This window comes from Copidosoma floridanum, unplaced genomic scaffold (assembly GCF_036245765.1).
Source record: "Copidosoma floridanum isolate Cflo_tuat_1 unplaced genomic scaffold, Cflo_Japanese_pri ptg000014l, whole genome shotgun sequence".
Lineage (NCBI taxonomy): Eukaryota > Metazoa > Arthropoda > Insecta > Hymenoptera > Encyrtidae > Copidosoma > Copidosoma floridanum.
Window position 1 is genome coordinate 656,655 of NW_028321891.1, and position 12,125 is coordinate 668,779.

Below are 12,125 nucleotides of genomic sequence, written 5' to 3' on the forward strand. Positions count from 1 at the left end.
TACCCAAAATTAACAATAATTGTTACTTTATGTGATTTTGCGCGAATTTTTTATACTGTTGCAATACAAAAGCGATACTAAATTCTTTTAAAATACGCTAAAATACATATAAATACTATGCTTTATTACTTGTTTTAAAGCATGTGAAATCTTTAATAAATATTCACAAGATTATTAATCACATTTTTTTTTTTTTTTTTTGTAAATGTAGCAAGGGTACATAAAAAGTCAAAGATAAGCCAAAAATTGTTTCAGATAAAGAAAAACACAAGTTAATATCTTACTGATGTTAGTCCAAGAGTTTGGGTCGCTAATAAATATCATAAAATAAAATAAACATGAATTTTCGTTATGATTTTATGTTTACAGTTAGGTAAATTGATATTTTATGTGGGTCATGGATTTAAAGATGTTTTCGTGTAAATCATATATATATGCGTCTGTAAACCCGTTTGCTCATAAATACAATTTTTTTATAAATATTGACTAATATTAATATCTGCTCGATTAGAATTATTTATTCAAGAGAGTGACAATACTAAAATATTAAAATATACTGTCCTGGAGAAAATGTTGATTTCATTCGTTTATTATTCCGAAAATTTTTTCCGTGTGCAGAGCTCCAAGGCTCTTGATAATCACGTTCTGATTCTTTTGACGATGCATCAAACACCAAGTAAAAGAACACGGACAAGATAAAGTGAGATTACTGGCAAAAAGATTTAACTTTATATTCACAAGTAATTGTATTGAAAATCCTTCTTCGTCTAAAATTATTTCTCGGCAAAAAAAAAATGTTTTTCAACTCAAGTGTATGGAAATTTTCCTCTATTACGTTCTTCAATATTAATAAGCAGTCAACCATATCACGCGATTACGTAGCTTTTCAAGTACGCTTTTAAATTTTTTCATACAAACCTCCAACTTTCAATTATTTATTTTTAATAATCTGATGATGATCATGTAGGTTTTATGTGAATTAATTGAAGATTTTAAAAAATTTTCATTAAATAAACAAATATATCGACGTCCATACGTGTGGGGTGCATATATAGAAATTTATTATAAATAATAAAATAAAATTTTATAAAATAAGATTTCAACATTTATTCAGTTTAAACATGTATCTCTTAAACCATATAGTAACAATATCACCATTTTATTTATCCTATATTCCTCTTCTCTTGAACAAAATCTGCTTGACTTGATAACTGCTATAGAATATTTATCTCATTTTATTTTTACCCAACAATATTTACAAATTAGGATGTGTGTTCCCAGGAACAAAATTCGCATGATGCATAGCAAAAATCAGTGCCAGGCGTTTAAAAATTTCCTGGAGAAATAAAAACATAATTTGTTAAATAGTATTTGATGATAAAATTGTTTCATTTTTTTTTTTTTTTTTTTTTTTTAACACTTACCCTAAATGTAGTAGCAAAATGTTCAACAGCAATATACAAAATATATACTATTACCCACAGACATGCAACTTGTGTATAATTAAACTCTTTACAAGAGTTGGTACAAAAATTATGTAAAATATCAATAACTTTCCAGATTTAGAAAATCGTCAACATATTAAAATCTACTTGTTTTCGTTTCAAAAAATTTGTTTGGCAATAACACGATAACTTTGTTTAAGTGCATTGATATTTAAGCTTCAATAGTCAATAGTTTAGTATAGTTTTCATGTGTTTCACACTTTACGTCGATGGCATCGCTTGAGAAGAAAAACAAAGAATTGAGCAACAAACGGCCACACTATTATCAGCACAACAAGTTGCATAGGATCTTTAGGTAATGGCCAACGAAAGACACTGTTATTACGATTGTTCTGCTTGGTGTTCACTTGATTCTTTGTCAACAACAGCACTTGTTGCTCTATATTGGCAATTCTAACCATAACTTGATCCAAGTCTTTTTGCAGGCTCTTCAGTGTCGTAGCAATCTGATTGATAAAGTTATTATTGTCATTGTTGTTTACAAACGAGCAATTAAGATCGTGTCTCGATTTCTGATGCTCATTCTGATCCTCTCTGACGTGAGTCTTGGAAAATTTCTTGTGGGAAATGGCTGGCGCAGCAGATTCCACCGAATCAATGAACTCATCTTCGGTTTCGGTTTCCCCAGAGTAAGCATTCACATCGTCGGCTGTACTAACTTCTCCGTTACTTCTGTAACTGTTGACGATATCTGGCGGGTCGCCGTTTTCCTTCCTGCTACTGAGCGCTGAATCTTCAAAGGTCTCGGGGATTGGGGAATTTGACTGCGAACGTATCTTCTCGAGGACTGGGCCAACGACTAGTTCCAAGTCTTTGACAGGCACATTTCTATTGAACGAGTCAAGATCGTCGGCGTAACTAGCGACGTTTTCCACGCTGGACATGGCCTCGACGACCTTCTTGAGCTCCTCGACGTACTTGTTCATCGCATCCTCCTTGCTCATGTCGGCCAAGCGATTCCATGCGTCCCACTTGGCCTTCTTGACCACCTCCCAGAAGGCTGGCTTGGGGCTTGTGCAGGGGCCTTCAGTGGCTTGTTTGAAGTAGCTGTAGAACTTTAACATCAACTCATGGCTGGGCTGATAGGCACCGTTTTTCGGCAAGCTCTTGATAACATTGACAGCAGCTTTAAACTTCTCCTCGGTCGTCATGATCAAGTCTAGGTGACGATGATGATGATTGGCCAAACATATAAAACGTATACGAACACGTACTTGGATGTCTTACAGTTGAGACCAACGGCGATTTACTTAAGATCCGATGACACTTTTGCACTATCAACGACCATTAGTTACTAGGTACACGTACACCACCACCACCACCACAGACTGTGCGTCATGATGGAAAAATCACTCGCGCGACACGCGACTAATGCAAGTAGATGAGAACTCGTCGTTGATGGTCAAAGAATCGTGCAAACAAAGACGATAAATACTTAATGTAATCGTGCACCGAGAGCTTATAATTATTCTGCCAGTGTCTGCAATATGCTGGCAAAATAAGTGCACACACTGGCATAAATGCCCGCGAAACGAAAGAGATAAGAGATAAAAGTATCGTGTATACTTATAATAATAATACTCAATACTTAAGAGGGAGTACTAAACATCACACTATGGCTTGTTTTGCTTGCTGCTGCTGATGTGTGCTTCTGCAAATCTGCACTGCACTTCATACATGCATCCATAAGTATATATAAGCAGGTGTATCGAGAGAGCGAAGCGAAGACGGACGTCGACGACGATACTTATGAATCATATGAATTAATAAATGTATAAGTTCTTGATTAAATTACATTTTTACGCATATGTATACATCCACACATCTACGTGTGCAAGTACCACGTGGATGTGGCTGTTTATGAGTTTTTCTGCAAAACTGACTGCTGACAGCTGACACTGACGGCAGGTGTGACGGCTGAGCCGACGACAATCGACAACACGGGACAAGACAATTTATTTAAAAATGTCGAAGAGTTGATTGGGAATTTTGTTATTCTATAAGTTTAAGCGGCTGAGCTATAGAATTTTTTCCTCACCAACTGGGATCACTCATATTCTCCACTTACGAAAATAATAGATTTCAAATGCTATTGCTTTGAAATATACGCTCGCGATATTTTGAAATATCGAAATATAAAAACAAGTGACCTTTTAATGGGTATGATCCGGCGATTCTTTCAAGTTAAAAATTTTTTTATGTAAATACAAAAGTTATGCATTTACATCATTTTTACTCTGGAATAAATAAAACTTTGATTCTATTAAGTAGCGACATTAATAAACATTTTGAAGAAAAACCGTCCTTTATAATTGCTATTAAAACTGCTATTAGACAAGATTTTTTGTCAGTATATAATTTCTAACAATAAATATTCTCATGTTTCTAAGTAGTCAAATAAATTTAGTCTGTATTCATGATTGGTGTATTAAATTTATTAGAAGTTGTTTTCCACACTATTAAAATAATTGTGAACTCTGATGATAGTTGATTTACACACTTGATACAACTTATTTTTTTTTACAAAGTGCACTGTATATACTTCGTGACAAAATTTAATTATATAAAATTCAAAGTAAAAATTTAACTATTTATTATTGCAATAAATCATCATTTTCACATTCACTTCATCAAGCTGAATTGTTTTCATTGCTTGTCTACAGTAACTGTGAAAATTACCAACAGTCAACAATCACGATCACTCGTATCATTTAATTATCTTAATAAATTAGCTATTGTTGGAATAAGCTTTTCGCTACACAGCAGCGAAAATCTGATAAGAATTTATTATTTGACGTTTTTCAAAATCTCGAGATAATCTCTTGGAGACGTGGAAAAATTCAGACACCGTTTCACATAATTTTTTTAAGTTATAAATTGAACTATTTTCCAACTCGACTTGCAAAATCTTTCTGACGCGTTTGATTATCCTTCAAAACTTTAGTCTTGAGATGTTCCTTATAGTCAAGAATGTTCCCTTGCCATTTAGTAACAGTTCCATTCTCGCAAACCCAAATTTCTTCGGCCACCTGAAAATCACGATTTTTTTATGAGACCATTTTAATTTTTTTTTCTCAAGACATTTGAAAACAATTAAGCTACCTGATTGATCAGTCTGAAATCGTGAGAAACCAAGACCATACCACCGTCAAACTCGTTAATAGCATCTGCTAAAGCATCAATAGTTTCTATGTCTAAATTATTTGTAGGTTCGTCAAGTAGTAGTAAATGAGGAACTTGCCAAGCAAGCCATGCAAACACTACGCGACACCTTTGTCCATCGGACAATTGACGAATAGGACAAACCTAAAAAGAATCAAAGGTTAACAACTGACATTCTTGAGAAATAAACAATTAAAATAATTTATGCATACCTGTTGCCTGCCTGTTAATCCGTACCGACCAATAATTTTGCGCATTTCTTCTCGTTCCTTGACCTCGGGAAATGTTTTCATCATGTAGTCCAATGGTGACATATCCAAATCCAATAATTCGTGCAAATGCTGGTGATACCTTCCAATTCTGAGATGACTGTTTTTCCTTATCATGCCACTTGACGGTACCAACTATCATAAAAATTAAAAATCTTCGTATATCCAATTTGTTCATTATTATTTATAATTTTTCAAAAATATTCTTCAAGTAAGCTCTTACATCTCCATACAAAAGTTTCAAAAGCGTACTCTTGCCAGCTCCATTAGGTCCTACAAGTGCCAGCCTTGTGTCTAAATCAATACCGAATTCCAAATTTTTGTAAATCCAGGGTGCACCGTCGGTATATCGAAAACTAACGTTCTGTACCATAATGACGGGAGGCGGAATTGTTCCGCACGCTGGGAAATAAAAGTTGAGAACCTTGTCGTTCGATACTTTCTCGGTAAGTCCTTGAGCTACCATTTTTGCTAAAGTTTTTTCTTTGGACTGTGCTTGACGCGCTAATTTCGCAGAACCGTGACCAAATCGAGCAATGTAGTTTTTCATGTGGGCGATTTGATCTTGTTCCCAATTGTACTGTTTTGCTTGATTTTCCAACAGTTCCATTCTAAAAAAAAATATTCATCAATATAAAGTTTTCTATAAACAATTTTATGAAACAAATATTACACTTAATACAAATATTTTGCGACGATTACCTCGTTTTGACGAAAGCTTCGTAATTTCCAGTGTAATACTTTAATTGTTTCTTATTGAGATGAATGATATTTGTGCAAATTCCATTTAAGAAATCTTGTGAATGAGATATTATGACTAATATTCTTTTGTAAGTTTTCAATTCTTCTTCCAACCATACACAGGCATCCAGATCCAGATGATTAGTAGGTTCATCGAGCAAAAGTAAGTGTGGTTTGACATACAGTGCTCTAAAAATTGAATAAAAGGCAATGTCTTTAGCTTATATATTTTTATTTTAAGGATTATAGGTAAATAAGCAACTTACCTAGCAAGTGCAATACGCATTCTCCAGCCTCCAGAAAAGTCTTTTGTTGGGGTTTGTTGCATTTTGGCAGTAAAACCCAGACCGTGTAAAATATGAGCGGCCCGCGCTTCAGCAGTATCGGCAGCCATATCATCTAACCTTTCGTAGATGTCCATCAATTGCTCCTAAAAACGTAAATAATATGAAAATTACTTTTTAATCGGTATTTACTCAAGTTTTCTCGCAGAGTTAAAAATGAAGAAAAAAAAAAAAAATAGACTGACTGATAAACAAGTTAACAGGAGTAACAAGGATAAAAAATTTACTTGAGCATCTTCCTCGGGACACTCGATGAGCTCCTCGGCAAGTTTCTCGAGCCTAATTCGTTCCTCGTCGACTTCCATGACGCACTTTAGGGCAGTTTTGTTGCTAGCTGGCATCTCCCTCGTTAGATGGAAGATGTCCATGGAATCGGGAATAGGTACCTCGCGGTTGCCGAGGACAGATAGCAGTGTCGATTTGCCGGAACCATTGGAGCCCAGCAGACCGTAACGCCGACCACAATTAAGTTCGAGCATCGTGTCCTGCATCAGTTCACAGCCGTGGAAAGTAACCGAAAAATTCGAAATCTTAATGTCTCGGCTGCGTGGGTGAGAGGCCAGAGAACCAGTGCAGGCGCGTGCTTCCGCGTTCAGCCTTGCGTCCGCCTCCAACTTGGCGCATAATGCCTCTGTGGAAAGTTTTTATTTCTTTCGTTTACAACTACATTTTCAATCCATTACTTTGGCGACGCTACGTTTTTTTTTTCGGCTGCTTTGGAAAACTCTAATGAAAGCTGAACTAATCATACAGAAAGCGTAATACGACTTACTATTACCACCTGTGCATCAAGTTAAAAATATCGTTTAGGGAAATAATAAATGATGGTTAACAAAAATTTGATCAGAATAATAACTTTTTGATGCTAATAAAATCAAACTTGTAGATATCTACATACATCGGAAAGCAAAACTTGCTCTACAAAAGGAGGACTCAATCTAAAAATATCCTGGAGTTTCAATGAAATAAATTGAAACCGCGATAAGTGATTCAGGAAAATGAAAAAGCCAAATAATAGATAAACTGAAAAGGAGAATTAGTTACCCTCGGCACTGAGCGATAAAGTGCCGTTGGTGCCATTCTGCTGGCTGGTGCCATCGGTCTGGCTGGCTGGGCTGTCGTCCTTGCCCTGTCCAGCAGCCTGTGCGGGCTTCTTGCCCCCTTGTCGAGCCTTAGCTGCCTCCTTCTTCTTCTGCTGCTGCTTCTTCTTAGCATCGGACGGCATGGCTGCTGTAAGCTACTGCTACTACGAGAAGAGTAAAACTGACACTCCCACTGGACTCGGATCTAAAAATTATAACATCCAGGCAACACGGTAAATATTTTTAATAATAAAATATTGTCGTTAACGACGACGACGACGGCACGAGTTACGTAAGGTAAACTCATTGCAACTTCCTCGTCCTTCTATTTTTTTCTAGGTTAGATTTTCCAAGTACAGTGTACATGTGCACTGCATGCAGGCGAAATTTTTCTCTATAGCCTTTTACTTTTTTCCTCACCCTGGGCCCTGCAGCTGATTCAATATTAAAATGAGAAGAAAATTTGCTTGCACGGCGGTAGCCTCGGTCGTGTCACTCACGTCAAAGATAACATAACATGTGTTCGCACGCGAACTTACACGTAGATCGTATAAGATGTAATGCTTGGAGACAAAAATTCTGCACCCGTCCGTCCGTGAATAGCGCGTGTTGTGCACCTGGCACTTAATCAGCGTAACGCAAGAGAGCATGAGCCATACAGGCTTCCGTAATGTAAAAGCTTTCTTTGCCTTGATAAGTATGGACCGAGAGAGATTTTTGGAGTCACGCGAGTGCCGTCATTGGTCCAATCGAGTTCTTCGATATCACGATCGAGTTCGAGTTTTGACTGTCACTTTAATTACGCGAACTCGGTGATGTATTCCGAACCCCTCTGATGATGTGTTCCGCAATCAACCCGGAAGAAAGCAGACGACGTCGGTCTACTTGTTTTTTTTTTTTTTTTTTTTTATCATATGAAATTTATTTTCCGACATTCCGTCGTCTGCTTTGTTTTGTTGAAACGATCAGAAAAAGTCGTGAAAAAGAGCAAGGAGACCTATGTCGTCTGCTTCTTCTGTTGTAATTGCGGAACACGTCACTGGAAGTAAATCTATAGATAGTATACAGTAGCGCCCCCAACTACGCAATGTTGTTACGTATAGTACATACGTAACTGTAACTAATTGTATTGGCTGGTGGCGATTTCGAATTTATTACACCCACGCAATACATAAACAACGAAATGGTATAATAGAGGAACCGCGGAGTGGTATAACCCAATAAAACAGGAACGATGGAATGGTATAACCCAGTAACCTTATAACACAGGAACGGTGGAATGGTATTACAGAAAAAACCAACCGAATGGCATAGACACAAGAAATACATGCTCGTTCCTGCGTGTACGCCACTGAAGCATGAGTAGAAAGAGACACAGCATTGAGCGTGAGTATCTGTCTTTCTTGCACAGACAACGGTTGGGTCAGTAAACTATAAGTCTATAGCTGATGCAACCTCCCTACCATCGGCAACGTGCAAGGGATAGACATCCACGTTCGACGTTGTCTCTTTCTACTTGTGCTTCAGCGCCGTACACGCAGGAACGAGCAGTCCATAATTCTTATATGTTTGCGAATAGTGAATGGTACATACGTATAACAATCCCACTTCTCTGTCGGTAAAACCACTGAGCAATTAAATCATCGCTCTTACCAGCAGAGCAGGTAGCCCCCCGTGCAGTGCTGCCCCCACACAGTGATTACCAGAGATTATGAGATTAAGAATGTGTTAATTTTGAATAGGCGCTGATTGTTATTATACATAAAAATTATACTCATATTATGCTTTAAAAAACTTGTATTTGTCAGTGATGCTTATTGTTATTTTTTTTAAAACTTTATTAAAAACTGAAAGATTTTTGAATCTAAAAGAGCGCTTGCTATGATACATTACGTATTATCAGCATTTGCGTTATTTGATGCCAGCTAACAACTAGCCAGAGGCCATCAGTTGCCATAAATAAATAATAGGTGAGGTGTGTGTGCATGTAAGAGTGCGAACCAGCTGCAGCAGTAAAATAAAATAAAATATATTACTTACCGTGATTGTGATTCAAGAACAAATTCACACACGGAAGTGAAGACCGAGGGAGAGAGACAAAAAAGCGCTGTCTGCTCGGGTTGCTGTCAAAAGCAATCTGCAGCTCGACGGGAGAAAATTTCTGTGTTCAACAAATACAAGTACTTGTTTATACCTCTCTCTAGCTTATCTTGGCTGGGTCGCGGATATTAGCTTTCTGTAGGTATAATAAGTTGGGGCTTTGGTGCACTTTACGACGTAATAAGTACATATTAAATGACACTTTGATAGAGTGACGTGACGTGGTGTGTGCTGGTGGAGAGGTAGTGGTGGATGGGTGGTGTTTGTGTTCGCCCGTATATGTGAGTTTGTAGCAGCAGTGAGTGGCCAGTGAAGAGTGACCAACGGCTACAACATTATTAAAATATATTGCTAACAATTAAAGGTCATACTTAGTCGTTGTTTCTTTTGTAAGTTATTTACCTGTCGCGGTGCTCGCGTTCATTGTTTTTCCGTTTCTTTCGTCTCTCTGCGCCATTTTTGCTCATTGAGGATAAAAAACAATAATACTTTCGCCTTTGAGCAAACAACCTAATTTCTTCTCGCGGCTTGTTACTCTCTCTCTCTCTCTCTCTCTTCCTCTTTCTTTCTCTTTCCCTGTCTTTACTTATCGATCTAGCATTTGGGATCTCGCTCATCTTAGTCAGCTGGGGAGTAGCCATCCGGTTCTGGTTCTGGAGTTGCGACCTTTGACATTTCCCTGAGGTTGTTGAAAGTTGAGACCGTATAAGTCAATAGTTCTCGAGCCACTCGGGGATCCCAGGGTGCTTAGGTTAAAGCTGAAGAAGACATATTTGTTAAAAAAAAACAATGAACCGCAAGACGGGCACTGCAACTGCCAGATTAAAACAAGATTACCTGAGACTCAAAAAGGATCCTGTCCCATATGTACAGGCCGAACCAATTCCTTCCAATATACTGGAGTGGTAAGTACTCAATTGCAGAAATGTGTCAATGATTTCACATCATCACAATAATAAATGTTTTTGTTCTCGATTTTCCTAGGCACTATGTAATTAAAGGGCCAGAAAACACCCCGTACGAAGGTGGCTTTTATCACGGCAAATTAATTTTCCCAGGGGAGTTTCCATTTCAGCCACCCAGTATTTACATGACCACGCCAAATGGTAGATTCAAAGTGAATACAAAATTATGCCTTTCGATATCGGATTTCCATCCAGATACATGGAATCCAGCATGGAGCGTCTCAACAATTCTCATTGGTCTACTCAGTTTTATGGTAAACAATATCCAAGATAATGAAGTATAATATTCATGTTCTTGATTACATGTATAAAGTATACTTGATGAATGGAAAAATTTTTATGATAAATTCGTTTTATTTTTTTAGATTGAATCAAGTTCAGCCTTGGGAGCAATCATCACACCAGATTACGAGAAAAAAATTCTTGCAGGACAGAGCCTAGAGTACAACTTGAGAGATAAAACGTTTTGCGAATTGTTTCCAGATACTGTTGCTGTGAGTAAATTCTTTTTTTTTTGCAACAAGAAGCGTTGTATATAAATATTGAATCAATTATGTGGTTGAAAGATACGCTGTTATAAAATACTTGAAAAAAAAAAAAATTATTTTTAGTCCATCAAAAAAGAGTTGGAACGCAGAAAAGAATTGGAAAAACAGGCTAGGCATCAGTCAACCATGTCGGAAGGTTCAAACATTGTTCGTGGTGAGCAGCAAACTGAACAAAGTTCACTTCAAAGTACACTTACGAACATTGCCATGTTGGTCGGTGTTGCCGTCTTTGGTTTTGCTGTCAAATACGTTCTCAGGAGTATTGCCACCCAAGAATACGTTCAGCAGTAATTTAAGCTTACATTTGTTGGAACCGATACAAAAGTTTGTTGAAAGATGATTAAAGAAAAATATTAGTCATCGGATATCCGAAAAATTTTCGGTAAGTCCATTATGATGGCAACTTTCAACTACCTCATTGTCGCGTTAGGAAATTAAAACAAAAAAAAAGTTAATGATAGATTTTTATATATAAAAATAGCACAGGGTATGAATTGAACAAATCGAGACACTGAACATCTCAGTTCCTACTCTGGTTTCGTCAGATTACTGTGAAAAATAAAAATCTTCCCTTATTCTTTTGAGCCTTTTTGCTAATTAATTTATTTACGTATTAATTTTCATAAAAATATTGTTATTGTTTCTATACTCGAATTTGGTGCTTCTTTTCACGTGCATTCTACATTAGAGATACAAATTATGTTCAATTCCAAGACTTCTCTAGCGCACACAATTTAAGTTGGTAATGTTCAACAGTGCCAAGTAAAAATTCTGTTAAAGTTTTAATGAAAAAGAGAGTTTAAGGATGTGCGAACACAAAAGAGGATTTTGTAAATATTTATAGTCGGTAGAACATATTTTCTTCTGATGATTTTTTCGTAATCGTTTACATGCAAATCTTTACACAACAGTTATAAACCTAATTTCAATTCAATATTTTTGCTTTTAACACATTAACACTGTCTTAAGTAATGACGATTGCTGACACTTGATTCTTATTGTTTAATGCAATCCAAACTTTTTACATTTCTACATGTACTTTTGAGCAATTGAAGAAAACTTAATGTTAACAAAATAATGTATCATAATCTTTAAAGTATTAAAAATTTATTTTATGCTGTAAGATACAGTAATTGTTCTCCTAAGTTGTTGTTTATATCATTGCTTTGTTGTGTGATCCACACGTACAATGCCAGTGGTAATTATTTATAATTTTGCAAAAAAAAAAAAAAGTGTAAATAGAAATTATATAAGTTACAGCTGTAAACTTGCAAATATACGTTTGTTTGCTTAGAAATATAACGGAAAGAGCGTTTATTCTTATCCCAAAAATCATACACTAGTTTACTGCAATTATTTTACGTCTTCCTAATCGGAAAAAAAAAAAAAATTAATAAGTAACATAATTA

General features: G+C 36.3%; 3 protein-coding genes across 6 annotated transcripts; 1 reads left to right on the plus strand and 2 right to left on the minus strand.

Moving 5' to 3' along the window:
* Window positions 1-1,105: 1,105 nt before the first annotated feature.
* On the minus strand, window positions 1,106-3,238 carry LOC106646113 (uncharacterized). Its single transcript, XM_014362146.2, has 2 exons — window positions 1,425-3,238; window positions 1,106-1,336 (listed from the first exon to the last, which is right to left on the minus strand). Exon 1 carries the CDS (start codon window positions 2,654-2,656, stop codon window positions 1,700-1,702), a length of 957 nt encoding a protein of 318 aa, XP_014217632.2. The 5' UTR covers window positions 2,657-3,238; the 3' UTR covers window positions 1,106-1,336; window positions 1,425-1,699.
* Window positions 3,239-3,918: 680 nt separating this feature from the next.
* LOC106646111 (ATP-binding cassette sub-family F member 2) lies at window positions 3,919-7,972 on the minus strand. 4 transcript variants are annotated; one of them, XM_014362144.2, is made up of 9 exons: window positions 7,643-7,972; window positions 7,066-7,308; window positions 6,249-6,652; window positions 5,944-6,107; window positions 5,639-5,866; window positions 5,160-5,547; window positions 4,880-5,071; window positions 4,608-4,811; window positions 3,919-4,534 (listed from the first exon to the last, which is right to left on the minus strand). In XM_014362144.2, the coding sequence occupies exons 2-9, from the start codon at window positions 7,244-7,246 to the stop codon at window positions 4,388-4,390; spliced, it is 1,908 nt and encodes a 635-aa protein (XP_014217630.2). In that variant the 5' UTR covers window positions 7,247-7,308; window positions 7,643-7,972; the 3' UTR covers window positions 3,919-4,387. The 4 variants fall into 4 exon arrangements, with proteins under 4 accessions (XP_014217630.2, XP_089448150.1, XP_089448149.1 ...); XM_089592024.1 differs by having other exon boundaries at window positions 7,604-7,972; XM_089592023.1 differs by having other exon boundaries at window positions 7,524-7,972.
* A 960-nt stretch (window positions 7,973-8,932) lies between these two features.
* Window positions 8,933-11,906, plus strand: LOC106638633 (ubiquitin-conjugating enzyme E2 J2). The gene is made up of 4 exons (XM_014351898.2): window positions 8,933-10,108; window positions 10,188-10,422; window positions 10,534-10,662; window positions 10,780-11,906. Exons 1-4 carry the CDS (start codon window positions 9,993-9,995, stop codon window positions 11,005-11,007), a joined length of 708 nt encoding a protein of 235 aa, XP_014207384.1. The 5' UTR covers window positions 8,933-9,992; the 3' UTR covers window positions 11,008-11,906.
* Window positions 11,907-12,125: the final 219 nt, after the last annotated feature.

Excerpts from the sequence above, each read along its gene's own strand:
- LOC106646113 (XM_014362146.2), bottom strand. The coding sequence starts at position 2,656 with ATGACGACCGAGGAGAAGTTTAAAGCTGCTGTCAATGTTATCAAGAGC.
- LOC106646111 (XM_014362144.2), bottom strand. The coding sequence starts at position 7,246 with ATGCCGTCCGATGCTAAGAAGAAGCAGCAGCAGAAGAAGAAGGAGGCA. Across the intron at positions 5,867-5,943 it reads ATGCGTATTGCACTTGCTAG|AGCACTGTATGTCAAACCAC; the intron begins GTAAGTTGCTTA and ends TTCAATTTTTAG. Across the intron at positions 5,072-5,159 it reads TGAAACTTTTGTATGGAGAT|TTGGTACCGTCAAGTGGCAT; the intron begins GTAAGAGCTTAC and ends TTTTTATGATAG.
- LOC106638633 (XM_014351898.2), top strand. The coding sequence starts at position 9,993 with ATGAACCGCAAGACGGGCACTGCAACTGCCAGATTAAAACAAGATTAC. Across the intron at positions 10,109-10,187 it reads CCTTCCAATATACTGGAGTG|GCACTATGTAATTAAAGGGC; the intron begins GTAAGTACTCAA and ends CGATTTTCCTAG. Across the intron at positions 10,663-10,779 it reads TGTTTCCAGATACTGTTGCT|TCCATCAAAAAAGAGTTGGA; the intron begins GTGAGTAAATTC and ends AATTATTTTTAG.